Source organism: Sander vitreus, chromosome 13 (assembly GCF_031162955.1).
Source record: "Sander vitreus isolate 19-12246 chromosome 13, sanVit1, whole genome shotgun sequence".
NCBI lineage: Eukaryota > Metazoa > Chordata > Actinopteri > Perciformes > Percidae > Sander > Sander vitreus.
The window spans coordinates 28,683,179-28,705,530 of NC_135867.1; the positions used below are offsets into that span (position 1 = coordinate 28,683,179).

At 41.1% G+C, this 22,352-nt stretch overlaps 1 protein-coding gene across 1 annotated transcript in view; it reads right to left on the reverse strand.

Moving 5' to 3' along the window:
- Window positions 1-1,413: 1,413 nt before the first annotated feature.
- The window catches only part of jhy (junctional cadherin complex regulator), a 31,196-nt gene continuing 10,257 nt past the window's right edge, over window positions 1,414-22,352 (reverse strand). The window contains exons 3-9 of the mRNA XM_078266692.1: window positions 17,772-18,486; window positions 13,671-13,754; window positions 12,219-12,667; window positions 10,432-10,714; window positions 6,790-6,875; window positions 4,807-4,936; window positions 1,414-3,089 (exon numbers count right to left, since the gene is read on the reverse strand). Coding sequence (XP_078122818.1) covers window positions 2,880-3,089; window positions 4,807-4,936; window positions 6,790-6,875; window positions 10,432-10,714; window positions 12,219-12,667; window positions 13,671-13,754; window positions 17,772-18,486 — 1,957 coding nt within the window. The 3' untranslated portion in view covers window positions 1,414-2,879. The remainder of the gene's footprint in view (window positions 3,090-4,806; window positions 4,937-6,789; window positions 6,876-10,431; window positions 10,715-12,218; window positions 12,668-13,670; window positions 13,755-17,771; window positions 18,487-22,352) is intronic.

Sequence of the window (22,352 nt, forward strand, 5' to 3'; positions counted from 1 at the left end):
TCATAAAAGAGCAGTCTGCCTCACTATTTATTGTCCATTTATTACTGTGATAGCAATGGGGGGGGGGGGGAGGCGGAAGGGTAGTAAAGTATTTGCTGTCTAATTATTAATTTGATAACATGTGAGCCACACACATTATTATTACATGTATTAAATTGTTTTAGCACACGCTGCATCTCTAACTGGGCATCATTAGCACAATAACATCAAATCCTCTCTTGGATTTGCCATCCTTTCCTGCCTTTTGAAAAGCAATTCATGTCATCTTGAAAATGTGATTGTGATTAACAGGCCGTGAGGGGGGAAAAAACTATTTGGAGAATAGGCCATGCAGAAGGTGATCAATTAAAAGATTAAGCGTTTTGCAACACATGGACGCATCTGCATTTGGACCTAATAGCAGGGCCATCAGCTCATTTTCAGGAAGCCTGCCGCTTTCTGAAAGCGTGCTTCTCACATCAAAGCGTCCACGTCTGCCTTAGCTTCCCAATGGGCAGAAAGGGATGCTAATTTGGCCTCCTTCATGTATAGCGGTGAAAGACTCCTTCAATTAACTGGATTTCAATGGCCAAAAATGAGTAGGTGGGACCTAAAAAAGATGCAAAGAGACTCCGTCTGGATAGGCAGTGTTTCTCATTAAATTAAAAAGGGCTCTGTCATTTGTTTCCAACCACGCATCTGAGGACTTAACACTAAAAACACAGAGCTTCAAAGAGTCCATGATGGGTTAAATAGAGACTATAATCTAATTAAAATATTGCACAGAGGTAAATAGTGCTTTGATAATGATCTGAGGGTTCAATTAGTAAAATGAGCTGCTTGAGAGTGTTTTTGTGTTAGGGAGGAGTTACTACTTGGAATATGGCTACAACACCAAGGACTGGGACCTTCAAAGTGGCATCTTCATTTGAGCAGGAGTTTCTACACTGGAAAAGAAAAGACAAACAGACCCACAACAAAGAGTGTGTGGTTTTATTCAAACAGTGTAACCATGTGCAATTGGGTGAGAGGAGACATTTATAATGTGGCTAAAATAACAATACGGGAATCACCTGTGTCTTCCATGAAAAAGAGAGGGTGGGCATTAGCTAGTGGTGTGGGATAGTTGGAAGCAGACTGGTTCTAGGATTGCTCATGTTGACATACTACGACCACTTCATTTCATTAAGGCCAATAGGTCTCCAGTGAAGTTCACCTCGTCCTTGCCGCAAACACAAAGTCTGAGAGACACAGTTTAATATCGTCTGTTGAGCAGATACAGAACATGCATACAGTTATGTCTGATCATTTCACATATACAATAATATTGCCTAAGTGCAACTACTTAAATCAATATAATGAATTGCATACAAATCTAAGGATAAGATGGTTACTGCATGTGTGTGTGTGTGAGAGAGAGAGAGAGAGACAGAGAGAGAGAGAGACAGAGAGTGTGTGTGTGTGTGTGTGTGTGTGTGTGTGTGTGTGTGTGTGTGTGTGTGTGTGTGTGTGTGTAAATATATTACAACATAAAGGACTGATTTAGAATTAAGAGCTACAGCTGCTTCATCATTCATCTTAGCAAACTGAATAAGAATTCAAGAACATCAGGTTTAATGTAATAGTCCACAGTGCAAAGACTCATTTCTTGGGGGGGTTATCCACCTGTTCCCTTTTAGACCCATGCCAAACTGTACATGCACACACTTTTTTTAATATAGCTTTTTTTCCTATAGGTGCCACATAGATAAGGATTTGTCACATCAGACAACATAATGAGTGCCTTCAAATTAAAATGTATTTTCACTGACGTGCAGCTTTCTAAAATATCTAACTACCTGTTCAGCCTGCCTCAGGTACACAGCGACTCTAATATTTGACTCTATTAATATTGACTCTGAATTTGAACTGATTTGTTAGGGTGCTTTACATGTTTAGGATTATATTTTTGGGCTTTTGGGGAGAGAGAGGGGGGATGACATGCAGCAAAGGGCCGCGGCCAAGGACTCAGCCTAGATGGGGCACACACTCTACATATTTTTACTTGTTTTAAAAAACAGCAACGTTTCATATAGAGAAGATCATATTAAGATTGTTTAAAAAGCTCTATTTTGCATTGTTTGCAACATTGGATAGCAATTTCAAGTGCACAGTCAGGGAGAGAATGTCATTAAACATGATTACTGTACTCAAGGAGTGAAAGCACAACATTGCCTGATCATGCATGACAGTACCATTAAACGCTGCTACAACAACAACAGACTAAATCAAACTCTGAACTATAGTCCATTCCTATGCTGGAGACAAGTAATGATACAAAGATCGCAGAGCTGTGAAGGAGAAGCAGGAACCAGTAGCTACAGCTGAGTGGTGAAGCCAATGCCAACGTGGTTTAAACTGAAGTTCCTTTAACGGGCAATAGAGACACCAGTTCTAAAAAGTCTTTGATACAGTCTTTTTTTTTTTAAAGTACACGTCAAGAAGTTAGGGTCTCATTCGTCAATTCCACTGTGTGTTATGTGTCTTGGTGGCAGTTGTGAGATTTTGTGGCTCCATTTACTCCAAGATTTAAGCAAGCACAAATCCAAGCTACAAAATCAACCATTATAAACCTATTCTCTGGCATCTATGGAGAAAACAAACACTAGAAAGAATTGAGCCAATGGATTTTTTGCCAAATCTGACCTGGTGACACACAATGTTAAAAGTAACACAGATGCTGCTTCATCTTTTTGTAATTATTTTGAAAAATGTGTAAAAAATGTATGTGGTAATGAATGTTGATGTGATACTAGGCCTAGCAAATTAAATGAGGCAGCAACAAGTTTCCTACATCTTGGAGTGTGACTATCTATGAGAGCACGGGTTCCATGGACTGTTTACAGGAATTGCACCTTTCCTCAGACAGCATGTACTTTTCTGAAGAGTGCCACAGCCTGCTTTTCTTCTTCATGCCGTTTTCTAAGGACGTCCAGTGTGGCCAGCTGGGAGACGTCCAAGTCTTCCAAGTAAGGAGCGGGCTCAGTGAAGCCTTCGGACCGGTGTTTGGGTCTCTGTTTTGGTTGAGCCTGTACAGGGGGTTTGGCTATGGTCTTGGCATATTCCAAGGCCTGAGATTGAAAGAGAGAGACAGAGATCCACATATTACATTACCTTCAGAAATGTCTGTAAAACATCTGTCCACTGTAGACTTTTTCAAAGTTGTCATGGTTGTGTTTCTCTAATGTACAGTACAAAGGTGCATGTCATTCTATAACTTTACTGATATACTAGTCTATATCCACGACATTTCACTTCTAGGATTGCTCCGTTGCCAACGGAAATTCCGCCGGATGTCCGTCGCCTTCCTCTTTCTTTGTTTTGGCGTTCTAACCTCTGGTGGATTTGTGAGGACTGTGGTTAACTGCTCCTCAGATCTCTGCAGGGTAAATCCAGACAGCTAGCTAGACTATCTGTCCAATCGGAGTTTTCTGTTGCACGACTAAAACAACCTTTGAACGTACACGTTCCACCAAAACAAGTTCCTTCCTGAGACTATTTAGCAGAGACACCCTCCTTATGGCGCATAGCACCGCCCAAGACGATTGTGATTGGTTTAAAGAAATGCCAATAAACCAGAGCCAAATGCTGTCTGTGGACTAGCCAGACCTTCCTCCGCAGCGCTGTGGAGGAAGGTCTGGCAATGCGAGACTGCTGATGCACATAATACAGTACGTGTTATGTTATGTGTAATTCTGTTAGTGGATTTCATTTTGTGAAATATGTAAAAGCTTTGTGAGAAAGGACCAAGGTTTCATGTGAACTTTACAAAGTGAGATTAGTGGGTTGTTGAGCTAACCATGGTAACCTAAGCTGCCTGGCTAACCTGCACCGGAGCAAGGGAAGTTCAGAAGACGGCATGTGTAAGCAGCCTGCCGACTAACAATCAACTGATCAACTGGAAAGATAACATCAGTCCTGCAGGATCCTGACAGACAGTAAAACACTAAATTCACGGCACAGTGGCAAGAAGAGCACCACGCTCAGGCTGGGTTTTCATGATTCAATTTATAGTATCACACATTGTCACAGGACTTCTAATAAGCAGCAGGTAGCAGGTTGATCAAGATGACCTTGCAATTGGCTATGAATAAAATTACCTTACATATTAATTGATGGTCATTTTATTCCTGACAGTGACTGTTTAGTGTATTGCGCTCAAATTCCATCAAAGCATGTGGCAACATTATAAAACAACATTGTAAGATAAAAACGATTAATAAGATAAAAAGTATGCACTGTGTACTCTGTTGGTGAACAATGATGAGACTTTAGGTTTATCAAGCTAAGCATTCATCTGCACTTTCTCTGCAGTGCTCCTTTCTGTAATATAATAACATACTAGCTTTTAATTCTCTGGATGTGTTATGTTGATTATACTCATTCACAATAATATGTTATTAAATACACATACAGTAAGAGCACAACTGTGAAGTTATTCATTATTCAATATACAGTATTTTACCGTAATGAATGAACCACTTTTGCTAACCAGCTGTGTGAGAGCAGTTATCCAGGATCAACAATGTTGTGTGCTGAGTGAATCCAGATAACTCCCTCACTAACAGCCAACAGTAAAGCTCTGTAACATAGCTCCCAGGTGGGAACCATGCAGTGACATTCTCACTCTTTCTTTGATACATTGCTTGGTCACAACTTGTCTCTCACAGACAACCACAAATGCCTGTTGTGAAAAAGACACGTGCTCGGTTTCACACACACACACACACACACACACACACACACACACACACACACACACACACACACACACACACACACACACACCTTCATCCTGGGAACTTTCTTGTCATTGCCTTCCGGGTCCTTGGCCAGTAGAAAGGGGATCCTACTAATGGTTTTGTTCTGCTCGCGGATCACATTTGAATACAGCTTCTGTCGTTTCATTTTCTCAGCATGATGATGGTGAAAGAGAAAGAGAGAGAGAGAGAGAGAGAGAGAGAGAGAGAGAGAGAGAGAGAGAGAGAGAGAGAGAGAGAGAAATAGAAGCAGATTATAAAAGAGGGTTTAATTAACTGAGCCATTTCTCCCTTAAGGCCCTTCTCTTTGTGCACCCCCCCCCCCCAGCAGAGCCTCTCCACGCAGCCCAACCAAAACCAAACACAGCGAGCCATTCAGCTGGCCTATCAACATTTACACATATCATTCACTAATAGGCTTGGACCTGGAGATGCCTAGGGCTCAATCTAGTGTAAATTGGCCAAACATACTCACTTTTTACAACAGGGGATTGACAAAAGATACATCACAGCACAAAGCACTTAACTTCTTAGGGGTACTCTCATTTGCTTTGTAAATGTAATTGTATCCTTGGAACAGCATGGGAGCCTTTAAATGATGAACTCGGACAATTGGAAGAGGGTCAGTGGATACACAATGACACTAGTGGACATCCAGATTTAGGCACAGAAGACGGACTGAAAGACAGCTAATCATGTCCAAACAAATTCTAATTCCTGTGAGTCACTCCTTACAACTGATATTGCCTCACAGCAGATTAATACAACATCCTGGTATACAGGGCAGCTTTTGTATTGTGTTCTTCTGTATCATCTTCAAGTGTATTTGTCTAGAAAAGAATATTAAAGGCCAGAGAGGCTCTCAAATATAAAAAGCAATACAATATGTACGCTAGTCTCCAGATTAATTTCAGCCTCATATTGGTGAAAATCTCTCCTAAGATGGATACATGCATATAAAAATATACCAGACAGCTGACATGGAAGCTACAGGGGCAGATGTGCATCTCCCTGCTCGTGAGCTGCCCTGCTCGGTGGGAACAAAGAGTGACACCATCTATCTTTTTCAATCAATCCATACTACGTTTCTTTTAGCTTTGTTTTAAACTGATTTACTGTTTGTCAATAGAAATATTTCTGGCAGTGAAATTGCCCTACAGCTTTCCACATGTGATGGGAATACGAGTTTGGGGAGGATGAGATGGGCTGGCCAAGGGCAGAAGCACCTTTCGGTGGCCAAACGCCGAACTGACTTTGTGTGAGTTTGTGTGTCTGCCTGTTTGTGTGGGGTTTGTCTGACTTAGTTTTAACAATTTAGCCTCTCAATGTTCAGGTCTATTTCTCATTTAGGATTTTTTTTCATCTTTTATTATATGATTTTTCAGCTTACCTACATATTGACCTTATATTGGCTTTTTATGATAAATGAGCCAAGTAAGACTTTTTACTGGATGGTTAGGATTAGTGATTAATCAGTTGGCCGATTAATTGGGCAGATTAATGCCATTTTGGGATAAACAGCATGACACCGCTTATGAGGCTGATTAACAAAATATGTCTGCAGACACATCTGCAGGCAGCCTTGTCAGTGTGGCTGCTGTACAACAAAGTTAGCGCTTGTTAGTTCTAGCCTACAACTAAACACAGACTAAACATAGACAATGCATACAATAAATGTTCACTGAAGTTCAGCAATTTAGGGTCTCATTTGTTATTATTATGAAGTAGTTGTATTTTATCAGATGCCATCGGCCGTCGGCCCTGCACTCTAAATTGTTGTTGAAAAACCCATATTGGACAACCACTATTTAGGATCCCAGTGTGGGGTAAAAACTTCCACATTAATTGAGCTATTAGCAACTGCAAACCAAAATACAGGATATAGTACCCCCCTCCAAAAACCAAGAGCAGCATTACCAAATTATATTCACCAATACCACAAAACATTCACAATTCACAGCCATCGGAGCAGTTTCTGGATTAATGAACCCACCTAACTACAATACTTACTGTCTTTTCAATGGCCGAGTAGTCAGGGCCCAGGCCTCGCAGATTCATATCGGACTTCAGCTGCTTGTAGTCTTTCAGACTGTACGCCTGAGGGAGAGAGAGGAAGAGAGAGAGAGAGAGAGAGAGAGAGAGAGAGAGAGAGATTTATGTTTTGCAAGTGTGATTGTCAAACATCAAGTGACACTTTTGATAACTTCATTTGAAGCTGACCGTTGTTGAACCATGGCTCAAACAATAAGTTCCCCGACTGTAATTTTGATCAATTTTGATGTCTCTCCTTGGGTTTAAATGGTGCATTAAAAATTAAATCACAAATAATACACCAAATGATAGACAAATGCCTGGCAGGCAACATGGCGAAACAGAGCCTCACTGTGAGTGACACTGTCTTCACCAAACATTTTGTATCAAATCAAACATTATAATTCAGCGGACTCCGGTGAACTATAGACTACAGGGTGCCAGAAAGTAAAGAATAGTTTCACTACTACTGATGTACTGTACATGGATGAGGTACACTACTGTATCCCTGTCTCACACTAACATCCAAAAAGTGACACTGACGTGAAATATATTGTGAAATTGTGGTTTTAGCTGCTGGCTAATGTTAGCTTGCTTGCTCGCTGACTTGTCAACTACCAATACAAATCGAATCAAGAAAACGTAATTATGTGGAGGAAACTGCAGCTATTTTATCAGAATGACATGAATAACCGTTACTAAACATTAATAAACGTGGATAAAAAACTATAACGTCCGTGAACAGATATATCATAATCGGCAATTAACCCCACGCCATTTCACGATGTCATCAAAAGTCCGCTTTTACATCCATTGTTTTGACTGAGAGACCCCTAGCGGCAGAAAATTACATATTGTACGTTTAACTACGGACATCATGCGAATATTAACAATTTAATATTTTAATCAACTGACAACCCTAGTATTAGTTTATTCATTGTTCTTAAGGAAAATCCTGCATATTATACCTTTATTGAGAGGTGCGTGTGAGAGGTGAGTCTCGGGACAGTTCTAAACAACTGGAAGTGACATGATTTTGAAATGTACAAAAAAAAATCAATGAGACAATAGTCCAATGTTGATATTCAAATTATGCAGAACAGTAGGTTATTGATTATAACACCAAAAAAAGAGTGACACTTGCACAAACCCAACCCTGTCGGAGATAGTATCACAAATGTCTGTTACTGCACTGAAAATACTAAAACATTAATATTTAAAAAATGTATACATATTTTTTTTTTTATAGTGGAAATGTGTGCTTTTAATTGGTCACGTGCTTGGACAGAAGCTATGCGGGTTCATGCAGGGTCGAGGCTGATTGTTTGGCTCTGATCATAGCTCTAGGGAAGACCAAAGTGACAGAACATGACACAAACAGTATGTAGAGGACAAACTGTGAGTTTTTAAAGGATTTTGCTCAACATGCAGTGATTCCTTATTAGGCTTTGATATAAAGTTCCAGTACTTTTCGCAGGGACATTGATGGTGAGCTGAAGTTGAAGCGTGTGCGTGTGTGCGTGTGCGTGTGCGTGTGTGTGTGTGTGTGCGTGTGTGTGAGTGCGTGCGTGCGTGTGTGCATGGGTGCATGCAATCCACAAGCTGCCCCAGACAAAAGGGAGCTAATCATTCTAGATTGTACTGGCTTCTTTTCGGAAGGAGGATTTCAGTTTGCTTTAGCCATCCACCATGGACACAACAGGGTACCTTTCTTTCCGAGCCCTCTCCCCTCTCTCTCCAACCCCTAAGTCACGCTCATCTGCTTTCATGCCCAGGCACTGCAGCAAGGCTGCTTTACAAATTGAGCCTGTAATCTCGTCAGACATGATGGCTAACATGGTGGGAGAGATGGGAGGTCAAGGGGTGAGGAGTGTTGTGCACTGCAGGACGGATATGTGAAGGCTCCAGTGTGAGTACAACTCTAAGCACTTAATCATACTTCCTAGCCTTTCTTGGGTCTACCAAACTCAATTGCTAGTTGATGTAACAATACATATGACACACATATAATCAAGCTGTCTGTGTCCATACCTAAATTTCCCTGTTTCCGTGCTGTTGGAGACATTTTGGGTGAGAAGTATCATTTGCTGAGATGGCCAGCCATGTGCAAGGGTATCATTTTACTGAATTGTTTTAACAATGAAACAAATCTGAGGGTCGTCCGTCATTTTGACAAATTTGAACACTGAGGGCGATCTACTGTAACTGTACTGGATTCTGGATTTAAACCCAATGCGAAACAGTAATGATGCAATCTGTAAACTTTAAATTCCAGCAGCCCCCTCGCAGCAGGCTCCACAGTGGAAGCTCCACCTGGAGAAGCCAGAGATCAACAGGTATCGCTGATAACACGACAGCTGAGTGTCCAAAGTTTTTTTTTTTCTTCAAAAAAACGGCAAATAAGTGATGATGGCACAATGGCCGCAGTGTTTTTAGTGGCCTCTGCTGTCACAGCGGGGTAAAAACTCATTCACCTGTGTGGCCAGGTTAGCTCAGTTGGTAGAGCAGGTGCACATATATAGAGGTTTATTCCTCGACGCAGAAGGTCCAGGGTTCGAGTCCGACCTGTGATGATTTTCCTGCATGTCTTCCCCCTCTCTCTCCCCTTTCATATCTAACTGTCCTATCCATTAAAGGCGGAAATGCCCCAAAAAGAAAATTGAATATGTCTTATCATTATGAAAATGATGAGTACTAAAAAAAAGCTCTCAGCACACAGAGATCATCTTCTTGTATTATGGCACTTAAAGAATGGCAGCAAAACAGGCATCATCATCTCTAAAATATCAATATTTTGTTTGTTTGTAATCAGTTTGCACCAATGCTGTTTTGGGTTAGATTCACAAGTGAGACTAAACTAGTACAGCAAGAAGTATTTTTGCGACAGTCACCTGTATTTAAATATACCCTGCGCAGGGCTGAGTCACATCATGACCCATCTCAGCCTGGCAAACCCAAAGGAGAGGGGAAAAAGCAACAACAGCCAAATCATTAAATGCAAATGGGCATCTTTAGTGGCCCTGCGCCTCACAGACTCTCTTCCTTCTAATCACCTTATCCTCTAACACATCTTTAAATGGCTTTTCAGAGCCTGCAGCTCTGTGGTTTATATAGTCATCATCTTATAGCAATTAAGTGTAGCTTAGTGGAGCTAGACAATTAACCTGATGTTTTGTGCCCTTAGTCACCAGAACACTCCTGCTGGATTAAGCTGTCCCTGCATGGAGACAGCTGAGGGGATTATTTGGGACTTCAAAGGGGCATTTATTTGTGTAACCTCTCATGTACGTGGGGATTAAAGGGGAATGCCTCTCAATTGAAGAATTCATGTGTCACTTTTGTTAGGTGAAACTGCATAATGAGTTCTTATTTTTCTAACAGGACCGTTATTATTCAGTATGTGTTGAGTGAGTTTTGTACCCCTTGAGCTCTGTTAAAACATAGTTTAAATGCATGCATTTCCAACAAATACTAAGATGGACTTTTCTTTTTTATCTGTGTGACATCTCAGATCAGATGGCAGACACACTGATGAAACACTAATATAACTGTTCTACAGTAGATGAAAAAGCTGTGGACATTCAGTATCCCTCCTTTTGGGACACAAGCGAAGCTCACTGACCTTGTAAGTGACTCTGGCCCTCAGCTGCTTCTGTTTCTCCATCTGACCCAGGTAGCCGTCAGAGCTGCTTCTATGGATGGGGTAGGCTGTGTTCACACCAGGGCTCAGCTCAGGCTCTTTTCCTGCCATTGACTCTGTTATAGGGGGCAGAACTGTGTAGGAGCCCGAAAAAGTGGTGGTGGGTGTCCTGGGGAGCTTTTGTGGAAATTGCTTAGTTTGAACCTCATTTGGACACTTCTGGTCCTCCCCTTCACAGGATAATGGCCACTTCAACGCAGCTGTCCTGAAACACAAAGTTATTGGTGGATAAATACTAAGTCCCATGTCGGCTGTTTCTACCTGGTATTAAAATCCAATCAGTCATAAGTGATTGGATCACAAGTGGACAGCTCTGAGTACAGGTGTTCCCACCTGGCAGCAGAATTGGTCTCCAAAAGCGTCCTGAGTGACCACTTTTGATCGGATCTCACTTCCCCGCTCTATATGCAAATAAACACGGACATCATTTCTGTTTGCACATACCTGTAGGCTGTGTGTGTGTGTGTGTGTGTGTGTGTGTGTGTGTGTGTGTGTGTGTGTGTGTGTGTGTGTGTGTGTGTGTGTGTGTGTGTGTGTGTGTGTCTGAAAATGGCAGTTGTTACTCTCACATAAATCATACAATAGAAATGAGAACTAATGAATGTCTGTGTGCCAACATAAGGAAGTCTACTGACGGGCGGCGGAAGAGAACGGCGTTTTTTAAAAAGTCTCAGTGTATTTAGCTCTCAGTACATTTTTAACTGAATCTCTGTGGTTTGAAGTTTAGTTTCTATATGATCTGCTTTATTTTACCGGTTCGTGTTTGCTCATAGGAGTCGTGTTACATTACTGCTGATGAAGACCCAACATTTCCTGATTTTGCTGCTTCATAATAGAACTTTTATTGTAAAGGATTTATAGAAAATGAAACCGCTCCACCGTTATACAGCCGCTGCTTTCCAGCGTTGGCAGCGCTGTGGAGGAAGGTCTGGCAATGTGTAGTCTCGTCGATATACACTAGGCAAAATTGAGACTACTAAATAGTAACATCAGCTGTTGCGACGTAAGAGCAAGAAGGTCTGTAGTAATATCCTATCCATGTTTGTGAATTCGGGACGTTTTATGAAACTAAAAATAAGGTCATTGTATACCGGCGGCTAACTTTACCAAGCAACCCATGACATGAGAAATACGAGTACGTAGTTCTGCTTACAGTTGAGTAGGCGGCCCTCTCTGCGGCCCAGGACACGACACCCGTACACAATGCTATAAGAATGTGTGACTCAGACCACCTCTGCATGTGGTGTGAGTGATCAGATCTCATTGTGTCCTCAATGCATCCTGGGGGCGTTTCCACCTGTACTCAGAGCTGTCCACTTGTGATCGGATCACTCAAGGACGGATGTATGATGATACATCATAGTCTATGATAATAGACTAATGAACAAAAAAGTATTTTTCATATTATATTATTTTATATATTGCATACGCCTATATTCTTATTCATTCTCATATGGTATATCAGACTAAATGTCTTTGCCACAGTGCTAGTCATTTTACATAAACCACAAGTATGCTGTCATTTGTCATTAGTTGACTGTTGTGTTGTGATTGCTGTAGTGTGTCCAGTATTTTGTTTGATTTTAACCTTATTTGCTCTATCTGACTGATATTATTTGGTCCAATTTCCCTAATGAGATTGTTGTAGAGAATGTAATGTCTTTTTTATCTTTGGTTAGAAAAAAATCTGTATACAGTAAATGGTTCACCTTTGCCATTGTTCGGGGCTACTCTCCAGGTTTTGGTGGTGGAGATGTGTGCTTACACCTTTCTGAGACGTCTGGGAGGACCTTCCTGGAATTGTTAGTTGATATCCAGGGGACAGGGCAAGTTCAACTTCAGATGCAGGGCTCCAGTTAGGACAAGCATGAAGAGATGCTAAACCGATGATGTCTTCCTGGCCCCTCTGCTGGATTAACGGAAGGAGATGGGATGAAGTGTTGAGGTTGATGTTGAGGTGGATGTTGGGGACCAAAGGCTGTGATGAAGTCGTCTTCTGAGGGTTTGGCTGACCTGCAGTGGCTGGTTTTGCCAATGGGGAGCTCAGACGGCCCCCCCACTCAGCGCTGACCCCCAGGGCAGGGGTCTGCTGCTGCTGTAGAGGGCGGTTGGGGTTTTCTTTCCGCTGGGCTTTCTTCCCTTCACTGATCTGGGTGACCTGGGGTTAGAGCAGGATTAACAGTTTGAGGATAACATTTTTCATTGATGTAGAATGTCACAGCAATAAAGGAGTACTGATATAGACAGGATTGATTTAAAGGATTTAGTGACTTTGGTGTGCAGGGGTGTTAATTCACAAAACCCAAACATATGGTAAAATCCAAGCATATTTCTCCACCAAAACAAATAGGCATGTAATAACAGATATAGTCCCTATAATACGCAACTGAAATACTGTTTTAATACCAGCAAAGAAACTCCAAATATGGGTCTAATTTTGCCATCATCATATTCAAAGACTGCTGATGTGAATGTTGACTTTTTAAATCCATTTTGAAAGCTTTTCTGTGAGATGTGCTAACATGCACAGTATAGTGTGGTCTATTTCTGAAGGTGGTGTGGAGCACAAAGCATCAACTCTAAATCTACCCATTCAAACCACACAAAACAACAACAGACAAACATGAGCTCTCAATAAGAGGCACAATTCTTTCCAAGTGCAAGAAGTGCTGGAGCTCTTCTTTGCATGATCCCACCAAATTATTTAGCAGGAGGTCTATGAGCGAGTGTCTCATGCATCTAATGCTGCTGATTTAGCAAACATCAGCTTTGCCCATTCCAGAGGGAAAATATTTATTCTCATCTGCTTGGCAGCGTCAAGGTGGCTGCTCAAGTGCTCAAAAATAATAATGCTTCTCCAATCCTCTCCTTTTTCACTCAGACTCCTCTTTTCTTTTTTCTCTCTTTTTTTTTTAAATCATCTCTGGCAAGCCCCGGTGCAACAACGCCACCAGTGATTGTGTCCACATTCCCTAAAGGAAATTAAAAGCCAAGGAGATAGTGTCCCAACTGCGCAGCAGCTAGGTGGCCCTTGCAGGAAATTAGGCAATCAAGCTTCCATACACACAAATACCGCAAAAAAAAAAATAGATTTTACTAGATTTTCACACTACTGTTTGGGCTGACATGTCCACCAAGTGCAAAGAACAAGAGTGTCTTACCCTCAACTGCTGTGTTTTTGGCTTGGGGTCTGAACTGTCCTCTTGACTTTCTGCACTGGCTGTCTTCTTCAGAGTACCATGCCCCTTTAGACAGAACACAGAGAAAGCAACATGCTGATACTGGAGAATGGTGGAAGAAAAGTTCTTTATATTTTTTTCTGTCTATACACTGGGAACTGAAGCCTTTACTGAAGCCCATTAAAACCTACACAACAACACCCACTGAGGGCTATCAATACTGCATCCATTACTATCAACGCCTGTCTTACTTGACCACATCATATTACATCAATTTACTGTTTCAGTTGTTCCTAATGTACCTGTTTGCGGCAGGGAAATATGTTCTGTTAATGCTGTAATGAAAATCATTTAGTTAACTTCAGGACTCCCCTCAGCGGCAGAGGACCATCTGAGTGGGTCGATGGTATTGACGGGCTGAAGACTTTTTCACTGAATGCCATCAATTCTGTGAGCTTGAATAGGTGAAGGTCACAAGGAATGAGTGGATCCAACACACTTATTGATATCCATCAATAAGTGTGTTTGTGATTGAATCTAATAGGCTCAGACGCTGCTATTATGCTGAGAGGAATTCAGAGCACTGTTGGACAAACCACCTAGACCGCATGCTGTTTCATTTATGTACGCTGTATGGTCTAGCACAGGGATCTTCAACAGGGGATCCGGGACCCCTAGGGGGTCCTCAGAGTCACTGCAATGTCACTGCAAAGTCCAAATTATTGTTAATATTTGAAAGGTTTTTTCAAAAAATGTCTTAACATGATTCCAACATATTATTAGCAAATATAATCCCCATTGATGATAGATAGATAGATAGATAGATAGATAGATAGATAGATAGATAGATAGATAGATAGATAGATAGATAGATAGACAGACAGACAGACAGACAGACAATATGACATCTTAAAAGGTGACAGTAAAAATTGTTGTTAGGTGCAAAAAGTGCTGGTGTTTTTATTGCCCTTTGCTCTGTTGTGCTAAGATTTACTATTGGAGTTCAGCAGCTTGATAGAGATTGAAATGACAGACAGACTTTTAGAAATTTGGGTGCTGTTACAGATGATCAATGAGGATAGAGCAGTCGTTTGGAGATCAGGAGCAGGTGTCAGTGACTACTGTATGTCCAGCAGTGTACACGCTCACACACACACACACACACACACACACACACACACACACACACACACACACACACAAACACTTTGCGCCTCCTCTCACCTTTAACCATTCCCCCTACCATTGCCTTTTGTCACCCATTATAAACATACCAATCAGTTGGAGCAAATGATCAAGCCTGTATTGCATGTTGAGCATGGTAAGCTGTGTAATATCTTTTTTACTAAATTGGGGGGCCCGTAATTGCTTCTCTGCGAGACGATGTCACAACAAAGTCTGGCAATTGCAGCAAGCTGTATTACCTCCTGTACCCGGGAAACATCTGCTTTTCGCAATGAAGACTTCAAAGGGGCTGTGGATCTTGAATTGCATTTAGCTGCTATTGTGGCCAGCCCAGGTAATCTTGATTAGGTGTTTAGACTGAGGCAGGGTATACAGTGGCAGAGAGCTCCCCGGAGCTTTGGTCTAAAGCTATTAAAAGATTGTACATTATGTTGCCCTGGCTTTGAAGTGAGGGCCTGCAGGAGGAGTAGGGGCTCTAAGGGGTGAGTGCAATAGCAGAAGATTGATCTGCTACTTCTGTCTTTATCAAAGGAGGCCCAAACCCCGATGAAGCCAATCATTGCTACTTCCACTCTGCCACTTGGCTGAGCTAAACATTTGCTGCATTAGGAAATTGTGTACATTTAATAACACGTCTAATTATCACAAGTTGCCTTCAGATGGCTGCACTCTTCAAAAGACCAAATGGGGTATTTTAAAAAGGGCCCAGTAACAACTGACTTTTCTGGACTCGTATTGATTTGTGAAACTGATGTGATTTGTACATGAAGTGTTGCTGTCTTTTGCAAGGAGTTACGGACAAGAAAGCTTTGGGTAAAATATATGTGGTTATCCTTATTATGAAAAGTTGTTTTTTGTTTCTCTCTCTGACCTTTAATATTACATTTCCAAAAATACTGAAGGGAGAAGACAACACAATTCTTATATGTTACTTCTTTGATCATCAATATTTCATTTAGTGTGTGAAAATGAACAGCCTTATTCCAAACTCCATTTGATCATGAGACATAACTAGAGGATGCTGTCTTAATAACTAACTCAGAACTGTGACTCTGTAGACTCAATTACACGTTTGTGCATTTGATTTCGGTGTGCATTTAAACTAAATGTAACTTGAGCACTTGCCACAGAGTCGCTTAATTCAGCCTCTAATTTAATAATTATTCAAAAACACAGGAGAAGACCTATGATGATGGCATCTAAAGACTTTGTTTTTCAGAAACCTGCTCATGTTCACACACACGTTTATTCTGTTTTGGGGTGGATTGTCCATTAATCACAATGCTGCAATCAACTGCAGTTTTTACATAGATATAATTTTATTTTGGTGAGTGTGGTTCTAAAATATGGTTTAAAAAATGACTAAGCTCTAAGCCTATTTCCGATCAGCTTTGTTGACACATTATACTGTTGCCCTTACAATTCATAGATTAATCCTATGAAGAAACAGTAGACTACATGCAAATGTGTGCCCCTTCTTTTGTGCCCTATGTCCCCCATTAAGTAAGACATGTCTTTGGGGAGACAGGGCAATGGAAAACTAATAAGCGAATTCAGAGGGAAATGACAAAACACAAGGGTTCCAGAGAGGGAAAGGCTCTGGCTCTGTTTACCATTGCACAAAGCTAACGGCTCTTGACTATGTAAATGGTGATGATATGAGACATTGTAGAGGGCTGGGGCTCAGATGGTTGGGGGTATTATAGCCAGCAAACAGTCTTGTGGCCCAACAAATGGGGAATGCGGGCCATCCCGACCAATTATGCCACTGTGCCAGGTGCAGGGAAGTCTAAGAGCCTATTGGTAACCATGCGTCTCTGATGTTCTTGTTGTACACATCAACTCATAATAAGCACTGCATAGCCAGACATGGCTCTTTTCATATAGTGGAGAAGAAGGCAGATGAAAACAGCAATGCGCCTCTGCCAAATTAATTTTCCAGACTGGGTCAGGGCAAACATCATAGGATATTCTCTTATGTATGAGATGACAATAAAAGGGCATGTAGATAGCAACAATATTACTAAATGAGCAAAAGCCTGGCTCATGCAGAAGGAAAAAGACAAAACAAAGAAGCAAACAATCTTGGCCTATATTCTGCTCGGGGGAAAAGCTGCAGTCAAGCCACTGCCCATTAATAGTGTCTCCAAGATCAGAATAAGATTTCAGGAGTAAATACACTGACACTTTGCTACTTTTCTTATCACCTGAGTGCACAGCAAAACAGATCCCTGAAAAATATTAAAAAAAACACAAGGTGTTGTGTATGTGCACTGAAAAGCCCCACAACTGACCTCTGTGTTTAAAACATCTTAATACTGTAAGTGAAAGTAGCCAGGGTTCAATGGATTAAGTCGTTACATAACATACCACAGCACTATCAGCACTATTACACGCACTGATTGCCACCAAAGCAATTTAGTTGTTTCCACACAATGACAATAAAGTATCTTCAATCTTGAATCGTAAAGAAAAAAAGGAAATTCATAGAAGCTAGTAGATCCAATAGATGTAGTTAATCTGTCCATCACCACACAAAGCCAGAGGAGGGATCGCAAAAACTCAACTGTCACGGTTTAAAGCGAGATTTAAAAAAAAAAAAAAATCCATATTTTACATTTTATTCCAGTATTTTTTGGTAGTCTGTCCACAGTGAAACCTACTCTTAAATCATGTGTGTGTAACAAGAGCTCGGCAGCCCAGGAATCATTGTCAAGGTTAGTGCAGCTCCTGGTGTCTGTTTCTGTAATTGCAACGTGTTTCAGGAGAGTGACCAACACAGAGCTGTCTAAAAGTTTGATATCGCATTTCAAAGATTAAAATTCTCATTCAGTGATTTGAACCATAACCAGATGTTATTGGTTGAGAAAACTCTAAATTATCAAGTTATATACACACCTTATTGACATGATGAGGCATCTCCCGGTTAAGTGCATGCACACTCACATAGGAGCCCCATTTGGGTGTGTTGCGCCCCAGGGTTATTTTGTTGCGTTCCACTATGTCCTCGGTCAGTCTTTCAAGCTTTTTGTTCAATAAAACCTTGGGAACTATGGATGTGCTCATTTGCTGTATTTGAGTGGGTCCCCCTTGTGTGCGTTCTTGGATGTTCTTGAACATAGCATGTATATCCTTGGGCTGCTCAGGAGACCTGCTGTATTCCCCAGCATTGTCACAGTTATTTCCACGCATCTTTTTGAATCCTTTTAGTGAATGCTTGTCACTGTCATCTTTAGTAAAAATGCAGGATGGCTTTGAATGGTCAGCCTCTGGTGATCCAAGTTGTAAAGCATGGTTGTGACAGTGGGGAGCTGTTACTGAGCTAGTCTGACCATGTTGTGGGTGTAGGCGGTACGGCTGGTCAGACTCATCCCCAGTCAAATGAGGAGTCACCACAGCAGCTGGACTTGTGTCGATGATGTATCTGTATCCTGCTTTTATTCTGACTCCTTGGCTGTCACCACTTGACTGTCTAGATTTCTCTTTAGGGACATGGTAATATTCCTCGACAGATGTCCGTGGACTCTCATTGAAGCAGCCGGCTCCCCTCAGGTTGGTCCTCCAGTTGGGGTCATAGCGTAGCTCAGAGTAGAGATCATCAGTGAGCAGCTGGCTGCGAAGTTAAAGAAAGATAATAGCAATAAAGATCCTATGTTGAATACAACTAGCCTCAGACTAATATTTGCATCAGTAAGTTATAGCTCTATTGCTAAGCTCAATCAATTAGGCAAATAGGAGATACGAAACTAAATGGAATTATCAAAGAGTATGTCCTTTTATGCATAGAACAGTCTCAATCATATTATTAGTAATTGGTTTAATTGTTGGTAAGCAGCAACATTTCCATATCCAAAGGAAGTTTTACAGACACCTGAATGTCACATAGGCCTTTACTTAGAGGTCAAAGGAACAAGAGGCATTAGACCATTATTAGAATGATGATGTCCTCGGACAAAGAGAGCTAGGCCTTATCAGAGACTTCTGAAATTGAAACAGATGAGGGGGATTATGTGCCTGTATTTACAGATCATTTTCGTATTTTTTACCTCCAGGCTCACTAATGAGAGTGTATTTGAGAGCTACTAGCGGGGGAATGGTTTACAAACGGCAATTTTCAGCTTATGAAATGGCTTGAAAATTGCAGGCTGAAATGCTCTTTCTGATGGTGATGAAAAGATCTCATTAAAATAAATAGCAGAGAGCCTCTTTGTTGTGCTTACTGGGAGGACGAGGGGAGGCTAATTCTCCTGCCGTTATGTTGTGCGTCAGGGGGGGAGGTTGCCTAGGTGTAGGGCCCTTCACTTCGATGAGGCCAAAAGGGTAAGGGATGTCTCTCTAATGACTCAGACTCAAACAAGTTGGAGAATGCATTATAGACAACATGCAGCTGAACATGATGCCTCCAACACTGGCCAAACACCACAGCCTAATATTTCTTGCCCAAGATACAGACACCTAAATACAAAAGCTAGTAAAATGTTGTGACAAACACTGAATGGGGAAATGAAAAAAACTGGCCATACTGGACTGCACTCAAATATCCTTTTGCAATATTTTGAGTGAGGTAGGTGTAAAATATAGTTAAGAGGGATGAATGGAGTTGCTTAAATAGGAATCTTTCGCTTGAATGAGGAATGCCCATTGGGTTTGTAAACTATGCAATGGCAATGTGTGAAAAGGCTTTGAGGAGGCAGCAGTGAGGACTATGAGAACATGATGATAGGAATGGGACTGTGTTCACTGCTTTGGCTCTATGAAATGGAGGCTTTTGTGAGAAAATGTCATGGTCATTTTCCTCTGAAACAATGTACTTTGGAAGCGGACCCACACTTGGTGGGCATCAATCTGCACAGGTTAATGACATTAAAAATGAAGAATGCCCCTTTTCTATTTTGGAGGGAAATGACTATCAGGCTGTGTCTGCAGGAAAGAGAGGGGGAAACAATGGTACGGGTCGACAAAAGTGCAAAAACAGATGTGGTGCCGTTCCCACCATAGATGCCTACCACTGCTCCTTCAAAAGAGAGAAAGAGAGGTCTCCTTTTCAGCAACAATGAACCTTGTTAATGGACCACGAGTGACCACTTATTGTGATCCACCCAAACAAAACAAAAATCTAATTTACCTCAAATGAAAGCTGTTATTGTTATTATTGTAAGCACCTGAATTAGGACATTCTCCGTACAATGTACCATCGGTGTCTGCATCTCATTAAATAACTGACACCACTTCATTGTTAAGTGATGTATGAGGGCTATTTATCTTTTATCATCCATGTACTGTTTGAAAGTAATAGGTTTGATTGCTGCTGCCATTCTCCTTCCTGTATTCCATCTAAACTGCTTAATTTCAATTAATTTGTCATAGACAGTGGAAGTGACAGTCTAGTTCAATAGGCAAATTGAACAAGGTCGGGCACAAATCTCATCATGGTGAATAACTAATGCCACATGTATATAGAATGATTGTGATAAACAATCATGTGATCAAAACATAACAAAAAGGTTGTTTTCTATATTGTTTTCTAAGAAATAAAGCCTGCAGGTTTTGGTTTCTTTTTAGTCCATTTGCAATTGTGCCACTAACATCAATGACTGCCATCTACTGGCCAAACTGCATAACTCTATAGTCACATGTAGGTTTTCTAGAGTCATTTAAAGGATTAGTTGGGTGACATTCTTTATTTCTCCTATTGTCAACCAATTCCACTAAAGGCCTGAACCAACAAGTATTCTGGGGGAATCAAAGTCTGGTGTGCTCTACCGTTCAAAGGTTTGGAATCACCTGCTATATTGATGTTTTTCTATTTTCCTTCAATAATGGCTATTTTAGCAGATAAAACAGTATAATTCAGACACCAAATGTATTATTTCCTATGAAAAAGTTTTGGCCCCAAAAGAATAATAATTAAATGGGGAGAAAACTGCTGTAAGACTTTGATGCTAAGCTTCCAGTTTCTTGTACCAATGACTGCTGGTTTCTTCTCTTCTTATTCAGCTGTTGCTCAGAGGGATCTTTGTCTCTTTCTGCCCTGTCAATTTTCAGTCTGGTTGAACCATTGACAGTGTTTGGTTCTTCATATACATAACAAACCCTTCATACAAAATAATATCTATTTGTAAAGAGGACTTTCTAAAAGTATGAAAGACCATTCAGAAATACAGTGTAGTCCTCTCAGCTATCTGACCGTTCCCAATCAAGCTTTTGTAACAGGAGATTACAAACCTTTGAACATTAGTGTATCTCATTCCTCCGTGCCACAAAGCTCCACCGTTGCCAAAAAAAATTATAGAAACACATTAAGGAGCCATGCCATTGCACTGGGTGACATGGTAAGGAGCCAGGACGGTGACTTTAGGTTTGGCATTGAAAATATAATTTGTCATTGAAAACCAAACCTGAACTGGAAAGATTATATTGACAGTAACAAAAGTATTGGCACTCGAAAATAAAACACAGACATAGACAAATGAAATAAAGACTGCATGGAAGTGGCTGGGTTGGCTCAGTTGGTAGGGCAGGTGCACATATACTTAGAGGTTTATGCCTCGACACAGAGGTCCAGGGTTCAAATCCGACCTGTGATGATTTCCTGCATGTCTTTCCCCTTTCTCACCTAGCTGTCCTGTAGGCGGAAAAGCCCAAAGAATAATCATAAAAAAAAAAATGAAAGTAAGACACTTAAACATTTTTTGGCCATGCACTTAAATCTTATTTAGATATGTTAGACATGACAGTTTCTATCCAGTGATAGCTGTTTTCAGTTTTAATTCCCTGTCACTGTTTATTTGTAGAGAGGAAGGGTGTGAGGGAAGGGGGTGAGGAGAGTGTGACTTCCATATAATCTGCATACTAAGGAAAGGTGCTGTCTGAACCCGCCAATTTGATCCGAAGCCTCTGGCATGACCACACATCTACGACCATGCTCATGTTTTAACTACACATAGAACCAAGCTGGGATAAATACACTTAACTTAATAATTCAAACAATAACTAACTAAAGCACATTTTCTTCTAGCTGTAGAGAACACAGTCCCTGATGAGGTGATGTAAGAGATTGCAAACATCAGAACTTTCCCGGTTTTCTTTTGTTATCTGTCTATGGCTTTCCCAGTAAAAGCTATCTAGCAGACCAGTGGCCTCAGTCTAGGTGGCGGTAATGCACCTTAATGCTAGTTGCCACCCGCCGTAACACAGAAAAAAAGAAGCAACTAGTTAGTCCGTCCGACAGCACAGATGGCAGCGAAGCATAGGTTAATGGCAAGATAGGGAGAACAAAAAAGGTCAGAAACTGACAGATTTAATAACAGAATGTAAATTGCGCTGATATTCTGCTTAAACAATGTTTCTCTATTACAAAATGATACTATAAGATATTTTGCAGCAAGTTCCCTCCAATCTTCGGTAGCTAGCAACTCTGAAACCACAGATCCCAACTGAATCCTCTCGAACGGGCTGCGCTATTGGTTTACCCCGTCG